Genomic DNA, 13,541 nt, shown 5'->3' on the forward strand with positions numbered 1-13,541 from the left:
ATATATCCCAAAAAAACAGAAACACCAATCAGAAAGGATATGTGCACCCCTATGTTCACAGCAGTACAATTTACAATAGCTTAGATTTGGAAACAGCCTAAGTGCCCATCAGCAGATGAGTGGATTAGAAGACTGTGGTACATCTACACAATGGAATACTATGCTGCTATAAAAAAGAAAAAACTCTTATCATTCACAACAGCATGGAGAGACATGGAGAGCATTATGCTAAGTGAAATAAGCCAGTCAGAGAAAGGTAAATATCACATGATCTCACTCATTTGTGGAATATAATGAACAGCAAAAATAATGAACAAAAATAGACCCAGAGACATAGAAGCATCGAACAAACAGTCAAACCTCAAAGCGAAGGCAGGGGAGAGTGGGAGGTGGTAAGAGATCAACCAAAGGACTTGTATGCATGCATATAAGCATAACCCATGGACACAGACAGTAGGGGGGTTAGGGCATGTGCCTGGGTGGGGGGGCAGGGCGGTGGTGGTGGTGGGAATAGCCAGGGAGAGGTCAATGGGGGAAAAAGAAGACATATGTAATACTTTTAAGCACTAAAGAATAAAAAAAAAAGAAAGATGGTTGTTTATATCATTCCACCCCTAAATTTTTAGCTGAATGTATATCTGATATTAACACATATCTCCTGCTACTTCTCTGCCTATCAAAATTCTATTTTAAAGATCATGGCAAAGGCTGCCTCTGTCACGAAGCCTTGCCTCAACTCCCTCCTTTTTTGAACCCTCATAGGACTTTGTGCCTCTTTTATATCTTTTATCTGAATTTCATCTCTATTATAATTATTTTCATGCTTATCTTAACCTTTCTCCTAGATTCTAACCTCACTGCATATAAAAATCAGGTTTTACCCACCACCTTTGTCTCCTTCACGCACCATTAAAGGCACAATGACTTGTATATTTAAAAACTCACTAAATGATTGCTCATTTGAATGGAATTCAACACTCACCACACTGAATGATGAATGGGATGGCCATGGCTTGTCTTCTTTGATACTGAATAGACTCTACAGACCTCTCTGTGTCCTTGTTATTCTGGTATCCAAATTCATTCCAAAACAATGTTAGGTTTCTATTACCTAAAAACAAAACAAAACAAAACAGGAAAAGAGTAAGAAAAGAAAATCAACAAGATTAAAATGATAAGCAAAGAAAAGTTTATATAAACACATGTATGTACAATATGATCTCAGTTATGTAAAAGCCAATACACAGAAATAAGATGTTAAAGTATTATTGCTGGTTTTCTCTGAGTATGGGTGAAATTTGTTTTCTGCTTTATACTTTCTTACATTTTCCAACCTGTATATAATATGCAATATCTTTATAATAAAACCAAACACAATAGCAGTATATACATACATATACACATAGTATATACAAATATATATTTGCAATGAAATACATTGACATTTAAAACTTTTTTCTTAAGTACTCCCAGGAGGGATGGCACTGAATAAACTTAAAGGCAACCCTTAAGACTATTTATACAGATATTTATGATCTTGTCTCACAGCCAGTTTATCTTTATTTGGTCTCTGCCTCCCTTTTCTACCAGTCTTTATTGTTTATGCCCTACCCTCACGCCAGATTCTCTACTCCTTCCTTGCTTAGAAACAGCACTTGTCATGAAAGACCATCCAGCAATTGCACTGATAGGAATCTTCCCTACAAACATACACAACAATGGCCGTGTACATATTAGAGCACTATTTGAACAGAAAAAAAAAGGGGTGGGGGAGGGAACATCGTGAAAGACTAGAATATGGAATGAGTAAATTCCATTTCCAAACAAGGAAACCTTTAAAACAGGGAGTTAAAGCTAAATGTATTACTTCATCAAGACATCAAAGACAGAGTTTTAATTTTATTTAAAAAATGTAAAACAGCCTACCTAGTATAGTCAATTATTGTGATTTATAAAAAGCACCTTATATAATAAAAGACTAATATACAAATTGTCCCCATGGGCGGGAGTTCAACCTCTCGGGAGTCAGACATGCACTGACCACCAGGGGGTGGTGTGGAACGAAGGAAGGCCCCAGCCAGCAGCTGGCAGCCGCTAGGGACCCTACCCATGCACGAATTTCATGCACAGGGCCTCTAGTATACATATAAAACTTTGGTGGATATTTCTTTTCCTGAAAGGAAACGAGAGTTTTAATAAGGAAAACCACTGCAGAAAGAGAGAGAGAGAGAGAGAGAGAGAGAGAGAGAGAGAGAGAGAGAGAGATTGAGAGGAAGACAGGGAAAGATACTTTTACTTTCCATTTTTTACTTTCTAAACACTCAATACTTTTATATGTGCATATATTACTTTAAAAGTACACTTTTTAAAAAGAATTTTTGTGTACCATTCTGTCCAATGTGTTGACCACTAACCACATGTGACTAGTGAGCACTTGAAATGTGACAGATATAGAACATTTCATCAATTACAAAGTTCAAAATGAGGCTCTAAAATATAAACCTTTGGATTAAAATGCATGAAATAGGACTGGCCATATATCACATGACTGTGTAATTCAGGCAAAATACAAGTAAGCATCCTTACACCTTATTAATCCTGTTAAAATTTAGATTCGGAATGTTTTGTGCCTGGAAGACCCAGACAGCCTTCAAAAGAGACTTTACAACTGGGCTGGGTTGAAAGCTACCCTCACAAATTCCCAGGTTCCCACTGTCTCTGCACAAAATCCCTAACATCTCTCTACTCAGATTTCCCTTTAGATTCTGCTTCTTGGGTTTTTCTCAATTTAGACTTTCATGTTTTTGCTCTTTGCTCAGCATTTGGTCTTGGCCCAGCCCTCACTCCATTTCTGTGCTGCACGCCAAACCCTGATATCATTTTTGGTGTCTGGACTGGACTCGTGAAGACTTTTCCTCTGATTTCCACAAGAAATACTCAGTTGAGGTAAGAGGAGTTGTAGATTAAAGTAAGGTGGCTTCCAGTGCTGTCTCTGGCGCACATTACGGGTATAATTGTGGAAAGCCACTAAAATTTCTTAATCATAAAGTAAGTATTTCCAATAACCTGCCCAACAGGTTTATCAAAAAGAATAAGTGTGAAGGCACATTTAAAACTATAGAACCCTGCAGAAATTTAAGTTGCTTTTGAGTTGCATTTAAGTTCTCTCTAAATGTTACTTCCTGCAGAAGACTGTGCCTTTCAAAGGAGGAGCTGTGATTTAAAACGTTGCATGCCCTTAGCACGCAGCTCAGCATCTGGTACCTAAGAAACCCTCAAAAACTACTGCTGCTAGTCTTGACAAAATACCTCATTAATGTGTTCTGTGGGATAAAACGAAGGTGAAATACTATCTTTCCCTGAAAACATTAACTAAACACAGTTAACACAACACAGCTACATTTGAAAACGCGTATCAACTGTGAACCCTGACACGAACATTTAAGAGTGATAAAACTACTAGGAAGTTAGAAACATAAACACGCACTTCTCGAGGGTAGAGCGATACATGCTCTGTGATCACACCACTCTTAGAGCGCTAACACACATCTCATTTCCGTTTGCTTTGTGCCTATTCCCCCCTTGGGATAGTGAAATCCTTGAAGACAGTGGTGACATCCAGGATCTTGTTTTCAGTAGCTGATACACAGAGCTTAATGTTTACTTACAGGATTAAATAATACTAAAGAACTGCAGGCTATCAAAGGCACAAACAGAACATTCCCTATACCAAACACCTACTGACCAGAACTGATGGAAGATATGCTATTGAAGGCAACAACCAGGGCAAAGAAAGTTTTTAAACTCGAAATCAGAAATGGGTTTTTCTAATTGCCAATGAATCCTTGGCTTTTTCTCTTCAGATGGAAGCTAGTCCAACATGTACAACTTACAATGTTATTAAAACAAATTTCCATGAAGTGGACCCCGAAGACTAGGGAGATGCTTCAGCAAGCAGATAAGCCAGTTGTCCAGAGGGAAGGCAGCGGGAGAAAACATATCATGTCAGTTGCTACTTCCATGTGTTACCCAGACGGTAGGAAAAAAAATCCTCTTTGAGAAAATAAGTTCCTCCCATACAAGGGAATCCATTAGACCAGTGGTCGGCAAACTCATTAGTCAACAGAGCCAAATATCAACAGTACAACGATTGAAATTAATTTTGAGGGCCGAAAACTGACTTCTGCACATGGGCCACGAAGTTTCAATCGCACTGTACGTGCGCGCCCACACGTGGTATTTTGTGGAAGAGCCACACTCAAGGGGCCAAAGAGCCGCATGTGGCTCGCGAGCCGCAGTTTGCCGACCACTGCATTAGACTATAAACAGATTTTTTTTTTTTTGCAGAAACTTGCAGATCAGGAGAGAGTTGGATGATATAATCAAAGGACTGACAGAGAAAAACACGCCAACCCAGCATACTTAATCTGAAAAAGCTCTCCTTTAGAAATGGAGAAATAAAGAATTTCCCAAACAAACAAGAGCTCAGGGAGTTCACTAGAACTGCCTTACAAGAAATGTTAAAGAGAGTTCTCCAAACTGAAATGAAAGGACAATAATTAGTAACCTGAAGACCTAAATATATGAAACTCACTAATAAAGGTAAGTATATAGTCAAAATCAAAATATTCTAATATTATAATGGTGGTGTATAAATCACTTAACTCTAATGTAAAAGTTAAAAGATACAAGTATTAAAATATGAATAGCTGATACAAAATTCCAGGGCAGGAGGAATAGGGAAACGGAGACAGGAAAGTTAAAACAAGGCCAAATAGTGTGAGTGATTTGCAACCAGCTTGTAACTAACAAACCATTATCTTCCCCAGCCAAGGACACAGAACAAATGGTTAAAAAACCTCCCTAATGAGAGAATACAGAAAGGGGGTTAAGGGGAAGGGAAAAAAAGGGCAATTTTACCCACAGAAAAGCCAGCAGTCTCAAGGCTTGGCAAAATATAGTTGTCAGGTGCTACTCATGATTTCTGGAAATTCCACAATAAAGTAAAAAAAAAAAAAAAAAGAGGACCTTGAGAATTAATTTGTATCAAAATATTTGGCAAAGGAATTTTGAGACCTATAGATAGGAGGGTATATAATGCCTCGGACCCACCTTCAATATGCTCATCGATTAGCTAGAGCCTGTCTGTGTTTCATAAGCCAGATGTACAGGTTTGCTTGCTTTGCTTTTATCAATAAAGGTGCATGCTTTAATAAATTGGCTTTTCACAATGCAGTCAGGGTCTTGTATAAATTCATTTATATGAGAAGACAAGGATCGAGGTTGGGGACAGCCCTCTCCAACTGACTGAGGGGGCTGTCCTGTACAGTAACACCTTTCATCTGGAAGTCCATTAAGAGCAAAAAAAGTAAAATTTCAAAATGTGATTTTTAAAAATATATCTTAAATATTTACACCCACTATGAAGAGTTATGTAGATAACCCAAAATTTATTAATTCCAACACTATATTATTTCAACATCCTCAAGGTATTCTGATTTAAAAATCTGTAAAACAAATGCTTCAAACACATAAGTAATATTTAAAATTATAAAGAATACATATCTCAAGACTTTTGTTTGGATAAACAAGCTTGTTAAATTAATGGAATAATCAGGGATTAAGGTACACAGAATTAAAGTCCTAATTCCTAGAACAAGTATCTGAGAAAACTGTGAAAATTTAATTTACTGCTAGCTACATATGGAGTATTTAATTCAGAAGACTTTTGTTTAATTTCATCTGATTAATTTTTAGGAGCCTCTTAAAACCAGGAAAAAAATAATATAAAATGCTGCAATAACTTACTGAAAATTTGTCAAAACCCAGTAACTAAAAGAGCAGTTTACACAGATTTTGCCTCTGAAACACAGGAGAAATGTAACACCTTCTGAGATGTCAGTTTCATATCTGTTCTTAGAATTTACAATGACATCCAAGAAAGCAATTACCCAAAGGGAGAATAAAATTCAGTAATAAACTGCTAAAGCAAAGCTCTGATGGTTTAAATAAAAATAAGAAATCCCAAATAGTTTATGAAATCAAAGCACCAGGAAAATGATAAACTAAAGAAGGTATTTAAATCAGGTTCCTGCCTTCAGGTAGTTCTGCCTCTAAACAAATTATTATCTTCTATTTTTAAAGATCTCCTGAGATAGAAATTGCATACCATTCTCAGGGGACTATAAATCATGTCTCCTCCTGTGTTGAATATCATCCTGTCATTATCCTCTTTTATTATTTTTTTAAACCAAGCTCTGGTCAGTTTTATTAAAGAAAAATGTTGCATGATTTACTTTTCACCAGTCTGTTCTGGCATGCTTCTAATGAATCCAGAATCACCTGGGTCAATGACAGTGTGCATATTCTGTAGTCTTTTCCAATTCAATATCATCGCCACTGTAGAGACGGACACCAGGCTTGGCCAACATGGCATAGCACTCTATTTCAAATTTCCTCAAGGCTCGACAGTTGCTGGTAAGGATGACCAGTCTTGCTTTGCCTTGTCTGATCTTCTTCAGAGTCTGCTTGTATCCCCAGCATGTACTGTCCATTTTTCATAACAAGTTGGAGCCTAGAGTTGATCAACTCAGCGACTTTTTCACCTTTGTTGTGGCCACCATCTTCCTGCCTTAGGTGCAGGATGGCCCCCAAACAGGAGCAGCTGCCAAGATGGCTGGGGGTCGAGAAAGGAAGGACTACTCTCTCATTTTTAGATAAACCAGCCATTCCACCTTTCCTAAGCTGATCTATGGTGTGATCATTTGTCATCTATACTCTCGATAGAATTTCTGGGTTAGGAATGGCTAACTGGTTCCAAGTGAAATGCCAATTCTGATCAGCTGGCTGTGATGCCTGTAGGATCAAGAGGCCAATCGCTGTCATGTAGGCTCAGAGTCTGTGGTGCATGTGAGATGAGAGACATCCTAGACCTGTGGTCGGCAAACTGCGACTCGCGAGCCACATGCGGCTCTTTGGCCCCTTGAGTGTGGCTCTTCCACAAAATACCACGGCCTGGGTGAGTCTATTTTGAAGAAGTGGCGTTAGAAGAAGTTTAAAAAAGTTGGCTCTCAAAAGAAATTTCAATCGTTGTACTGTTGATATTTGGCTCTGTTGACTAATGAGTTTGCCGACCACTGCCCTAGACAATCACTTCCCAAAGGGCTCTATTTGAATTGAAGGAAAGCAAGGCAAGATGTCTTCGGTGGTGAAGGTGCTTATGGCCTCATGCCTTCTCTTGGCTCCAGCTTGTGGCAGAGTGGAGCAGGCCAGTCTCACTTAGGGGTACAGTCAATGGCAGAAGTAGGTGGCAGCTGCAGTCAGAATGTCTTCACTTACTCCACTCTACTGTGAGCACAGTCGGCTCCACAGCAAAACTCTGGGAATCTGCTGAGTTGCTCCAACTTGCTCTAGGCAGCAACTTCATTACTTCACTTAGCAATGTAGCATCATTTTCTTTTGTTCCATATCAGTGGTTTACCATGAGGATCTCTTTAAGCTGCAAAATAATTTCAGAACCACCATCCCTGACCTGAGAAAATGCATGATGACAAAAAAGCAAGCTACGAATTTAATAACATGTTTATGAGATTTTTGCATTTTACTACCCACAACTACATCTATACATGTTTGAAAAATGGTATTTATGTATAAGGCATAATGCCATTTTAGACAAGAACTGGTAGACCGGGGTTCAAGAACTTCTAGCCATACTCTAAGTCCCCTAGGGCTTCCTGACTCCCAGTTCAGAACCACATTCTTCTGTGCACTGAAGACTAGAAGGGAGAGGGTCAGAGGCCTCATGATGACAAACCTTCGAAAACAAAACTAAGGAGCCCTAACTGGTGTGGCTCAGTTAGTTGGGCATTGTTCTAGGCACCAAAAGGTTGCCGGGTTCAGTTCCTGGTCAGGGCACATGCCCAGGCTGCAGGGATCGATCCCCAATAGAGGGTATGCAGAAGTTGGCTGGTTAGTATTTCCCTCTCACATCGATGCTTCTCTCTCCTTTCTTCTCTCTCTAAAAATCAATAAAAGTATTTGCCCTAGTCAGTTTGGCTCGGTGGATAGAGCATTAGTCTCAGACTGAAGGGTCCTGGGTTGGAGTCCAGTCAAGGGCATGAGGTTAAGGGCACATACCTCATTTACAGGCCTGATCCCTGGCCCAGGTTCCTCTCTTACATAGATGTTTCTCTCACTCTGTCTCACCCCCCTCCCTTCTATTCTCTGTAAAAATCAATGGAAAAATATCCTCAGGTGAGGATTAACAAAAATTAAAAATCAATAAAAATATTTAATAATTAAAAAAAAAAGCAGAGAGGCCTCTTCTGAGTCTCCCCTCAGGAAGAAATAACTTTTACTTTCTCTTTTTAGGTTGTAATTTTATTTAGTCATTGTCACTGTTGTCCTTTGGATACAGTCCAGTTTTTCCAATTCTGTCTACAATGTGGAAATCAAAATTAGATAATCTAATCTAAAGCATATTCATAGACTGTTCTGTGTTATTGTGGGCAATTGCCTCATCAACTACCTATGTCTCCCCAGTTCCTGGGTTAGCACAGTTTATCTCTCTACCAGGACTCTCTTAAATTTACTCAGACATATATATATATATATATACACATATACATATACATATACATAGCTCACTGACTGACTCAATGTTCTTAAGAGTCAAAGATTTTGTTGCTGTTGTTAATACAACTTATATTTAATCTTGATTGCACTGTTTTAAATTCAGTCATTAAATACAATTTATCTTTTTTACTTAAGGTAGACATAAGCAGACTAACAGAGATTTTTGAGGTCTTGCTTATGGCAAGGAAAAGTCAAACCAAGAATAAAAATGTATTCTCTATTCTATTCCATTGATCTATATGTCTGTTCTTGTGCTAGAACCAGGCTGTTTTAAGAACAGTGGCTTTGTAATACAGCTTGATATCTGGTATTGAGATCCCACCTAATTAGTTCTTCTTTCTCAGGATTGCTGCAGCTATTCAGGATCTTTTTTTATTCCAGGTGAATTTTTGGAAAGTTCATTCTAGGTCTGTGAAATATGCCATTGGTATTTTAATGGGGAGTGCATTGAATCTATAGATTGCTTTGGGTAGTATGGACATTTTGATGATGTTGATTCTACCAACCCATGAACACGGTATGTTCTTCCATCTGTTTATGTCTTCCTCTATCTCTTTTTTCAGTGTCCTGTAGTTTTCTGCGTATAGGTCTTTTACCTCCTTAGTTTATTCCTAGGTATCTTAATTTTTTTGGTGCGATGGTAAATGGGATTGCTTTTTTAGTCTCTCTTTCTGTAAGTTCACTGTTGGTGTATAGAAATGCCATAGATTTCTTGGCATTAATTTTGTATCTTGCTACATTGCCTAATTAATTTATTAAGTCTAATAATTTTTTGATGGAGTCTTTCGGGTTTTCTATGTGCAATATCATGTCATCTGCGAATAAGGACAGCTTTACTTCTTCTTTTACAATGTGGATGCCTTTTATTTCTTCTTCTTGTCTGATTGCAATGGCTAGTATTTCCAGTACTATGTCGAACAGGAGTGGTGAGAGTGGGCATCCCTGTCTTGTTCTTATTCTTAAGGGAAATGGTTTTAGTTTTTGCCCGTTGAGTATGATGTTAGCTGTGGGTTTGTCATATATGGCTTTTATTATGTTTAGGTATGATCCTTTTATTCTCACCTTGCTAAGAGTTTTTATCAAGAAAGGGTGTTGGATCTTGTCAAATACTTTTTCTGCATCAATTGATATGACTATGTGATTTTTATCTCAATTTGTTTATGTGATGTATCACGTTTATTGATTTGCGGATATTGTACCATCCTTGCATCCCCAGGATAAATCCTACTTGGTCATGGTGTATGATATTTCTGATGTACTGCTGGATCCGATTTGCTAGAATTTTGTTGAGGATTTTGGCATCTATATTCATGAGGGATATTGGCCTGAAATTCTCTTTCATTGTGTTGTCTTTATCTGGTTTTGGTATTAGGGTGATGCTGGCTTCATAGAATGAGCTTGGAAATGTTCCTTCCTCTTGAACTTTTTAAAATAGTCTGAGGAGGATAGGTTTTAGTTCTTCCTTTAATGTTTGGTAAACTATGCTCAATTGATATTCGACAAAGGAGGCATGGAATACAATTGAGTCAAGACAGTCTCTTCAATAAATGGTGTTGGGAAAATTGGACAGATGCATGAAACTAATGAAACTAGACCACCAAGTTACACCATACACAAAAATAAACTCAAAATGGATAAAGGACTTAAACATAAGACAGGAAACCATAAAAATACTAGAGGAATCCACAGGCAGCAAATTCTCAGACATATACCGAAGCAATATCTTCACAGATACAGCTCCTAGGGCAATGGAAACTAAAGAGAAAATAAAGAAATGGGACTACATCAAAATAAAAATCTTTTTTACAGCAAAAGAAACCATCTACAAAACAACAAGAAAGCCCACTGCATGGGAAAACATATTTGCCAATGTTATCACCGATAAGGGTTTAATCTCCAACATTTACAGGGAACTCATACAACTTAACAAAAGGAAGATAAACAACCCAATCAAGAAATGGGCAATGGACCTAAATAGAAACTTTTCAAAAGAAGACAGAAGGAAGGCCAAGAGTCATATGAAAACATGCTCAAAGTCACTAATCATCTGAGAGATGCAAATCAAAACGATAATGCAGTACCATCTCACATCTGTCAGAATGGCTATCACCAACAAATCAACAAACCACAGTGCTGGTGAGGATGCAGAGAAAAAGGAACCCTCATGCACTGCTAGTGGGAATGCAGACTTGTGCAGCCACTGTGGAGAACAGTATGGAGTTTCCTCAAAAAACTAAAAATGGAACTCCCATTTGACCCAGTAATCCCACTTCTAGGAATATATCCCAAGAAACTAGAAACACCAATCAGAAAGGATATATGCACCCCTATGTTCATAGCAGCACAATTCACCATAGCTAAGATTTAGAAACAGCCTAAGTGCCCATCAGCAGATGAGTGGATTGAAAAACTGTGGTACATCTACACAATGGAATACTACGCTGCTGTAAAAGAGGAGTTCTTACCATTTGCAACAGCATGGATGGAACTGGAGAGCATTATGCTAAGTTAAATAAGCCAGTCAGAGAAAGATAAATATCACATGATCTCACTCATTTATGGAATATAATGAACAACATAAACTGATGAACAAAAACAGATTCAGAGACAGAGAAACATGGATCAGACTGTCAAACCTTAGAGCAGTGGTTCTCAACCTTTCTAATGCCACGACCCTTTAATACAGTTCCTCATGTTGTGGTGACCCCCAACCATAAAATTATTTTCGTTGCTACTTCATAACTGTAATTTTGCTACTGTTATGAATCGTAATGTAAATATCTGCGTTTTCCAATGGTCTTAGGTGACCCTGCTAGCGGTTCTCGTGACCCACAGGTTGAGAACTGCTGCTGTAGATCCTAAGACCATTGGAAAACACAGATATTTACATTATGATTCATAACAGTAGCAACATTACAGTTATGAAGTAGCAACGAAAATAATTTTATGGTTGGGGGTCACCACAACATGAGGAACTGTATTAAAGGGTCGCGGCATTAGAAAGGTTGAGAACCACTGCTAGAGGGAAGGTAGGGGAAGGTGGGGATAAGGGGGAGAGATCAACCAAAGGACTTGTATGCATGCATATAAAGCCTAACCAATGGACACAGACAACAGGGGGGTGAAGGCATGAGTGGGGGATATGGGAGGGTAATGGGGGGATAAGGACACATATCTAATACCTTAATCAATAAAGAAATTTTAAAAAAGAATAAAAGTATATTTAATTCAAGATAAAAGAAGTGCACTAGGATTTTTAGTATTTTATTTGCAATATAAATGAGGTTCTCTGAGGTATTTTAGCATTGTAGATATGAAAATATCATTATCATAATAATAATACAAGTGCAGTCAGAAAGAAAAGGAAGCTTAAGTGCTGTCGATAGTGCTAATTTCAATTACCAGGTGATAGCACTGTAAATGGATAAAATCTAAGATCATGATTTTTTAAAAGAGAAGTCACTCCAGTGAACTCCTGAACCATCCTGCTGTTTGCAGGGAGCTGGCATAAGTAACCATTTTAAACACAGTACATAGTTATGCCATATAAATCAGTTAGGCAAAATATCTTCATCATTTTTAATATTTTGTTTTTATCTCTAATTCCTCTCACAGAAAGCTTTTATCCAATGCAAATTGTTGAGCATATAGAGTTCTACAGTTGCTTCTGTCAAATAGTAAAATCACCGGTGGATGTGGATAACCAAATGGGAGATGAAAGGAAGTTTTTCTTTATAGAAATATTAGAGTTAACAAATGATGAAATAAGATAGAAACAGAATATAATAAGGTTATAGAACTCTTAAAGGATCTGAGCATTCATCATTAACTGTTCATATAATTATAAGAGAGACAATCAAACAATATATGCCTCGCTATGGAAAAACATGATACTACCTATGAAGCATCTTTTTAAAAAACACACAAAAAAACAACCCTTGTCAGTGTTCTCAATGGTTAGAGCATCAGCCTGAACACCAAAGGACCCCTGAGGGGGCATGCGGGAGGCAACCTATCAATGGGTCTCTCTCACATCAATATTTCTCTCTCCCTCACTCACTCTCCCCCCTCCCTCTCTTCTTTCCACTCTCTCTAAAAATCAGTGGAAAAATATCCTTGGGTGAGAATTAACATCAACAACAAACAAACACACACACACACACACACACACACACACACACATCTGAATTTGATCAAGCTGCTGTATTCTACAAATGTACAAAAAATAAATAGAATGGAAGAATCTGTTAAACTACAACCTATAATGCAGTGAGCAAAATTTAGACTGTAAAAACCACAAGACAACCAACCCAGTTTTTCCTACAAATAAATTGCAAGGAAAAACAAAAAAGAGAAAGGGAAATACGGGGATGGGTAAGACTGGCTATAAATTATATTATGACAACAAATAATGAGAAATGTAAACAATAAACTGGATATTTTATGACATTAAGGAAGTATTAATTTTTAGGTGTAATATTTATACCATGGTTATGTTTTTAAAGTGTTTTTTCTTCTAGAAATACATGCTAAAATTCATATAGGTATAGTTATATAGTGTCTGGAATTTCCTTAATAATCCAGTTGTGGGGGTACAGGTTGGGAATATGGATGAAAACAAGTGCTCAGGGCTTGATAATTGTTGCAGTTGGAAGATGATTTTATAGGTTTCATTATAATGTTCTCTTTAATTCTGTCTAATCTTGCAATTTCCCACATATGTGAGTTTGTTAGGGCTGCATAACAAATTACCACAGACTGGGTGGTTTAAACAACAGAAATTTAATTCTTCACAGTTCTGAAGATTGGAAGTCTAAGATTAAGGTGTCTGCAGATTTGCTTTCTTGTGAGGCCTCTCTCCTTGGCTTGTAGGGGGCCACCTTTTTGCTCACATGGCCTCTTCTCTG

General features: G+C 37.7%; 1 protein-coding gene and 1 pseudogene across 2 annotated transcripts in view; both read right to left on the reverse strand.

The window, feature by feature from the left end:
• Positions 1-13,541, reverse strand: part of MORC1 (MORC family CW-type zinc finger 1) — a gene marked incomplete at its 3' end in the record, with an annotated part of 154,174 nt that overhangs the window by 66,843 nt on the left and 73,790 nt on the right. The window contains exon 15 of the mRNA XM_080654678.1: positions 983-1,111. Coding sequence (XP_080510804.1) covers positions 983-1,111 — 129 coding nt within the window. The remainder of the gene's footprint in view (positions 1-982; positions 1,112-13,541) is intronic.
• LOC308243170 (large ribosomal subunit protein eL30-like) lies at positions 6,293-6,623 on the reverse strand (annotated as a pseudogene). The gene has a single exon. The product of its transcript is annotated as a large ribosomal subunit protein eL30-like (transcript).

The sequence above is a fragment of the Plecotus auritus genome (genome assembly GCF_963455305.1).
Source record: "Plecotus auritus genome assembly, chromosome: 2".
NCBI classification, from domain to species: Eukaryota; Metazoa; Chordata; class Mammalia; order Chiroptera; family Vespertilionidae; genus Plecotus; species Plecotus auritus.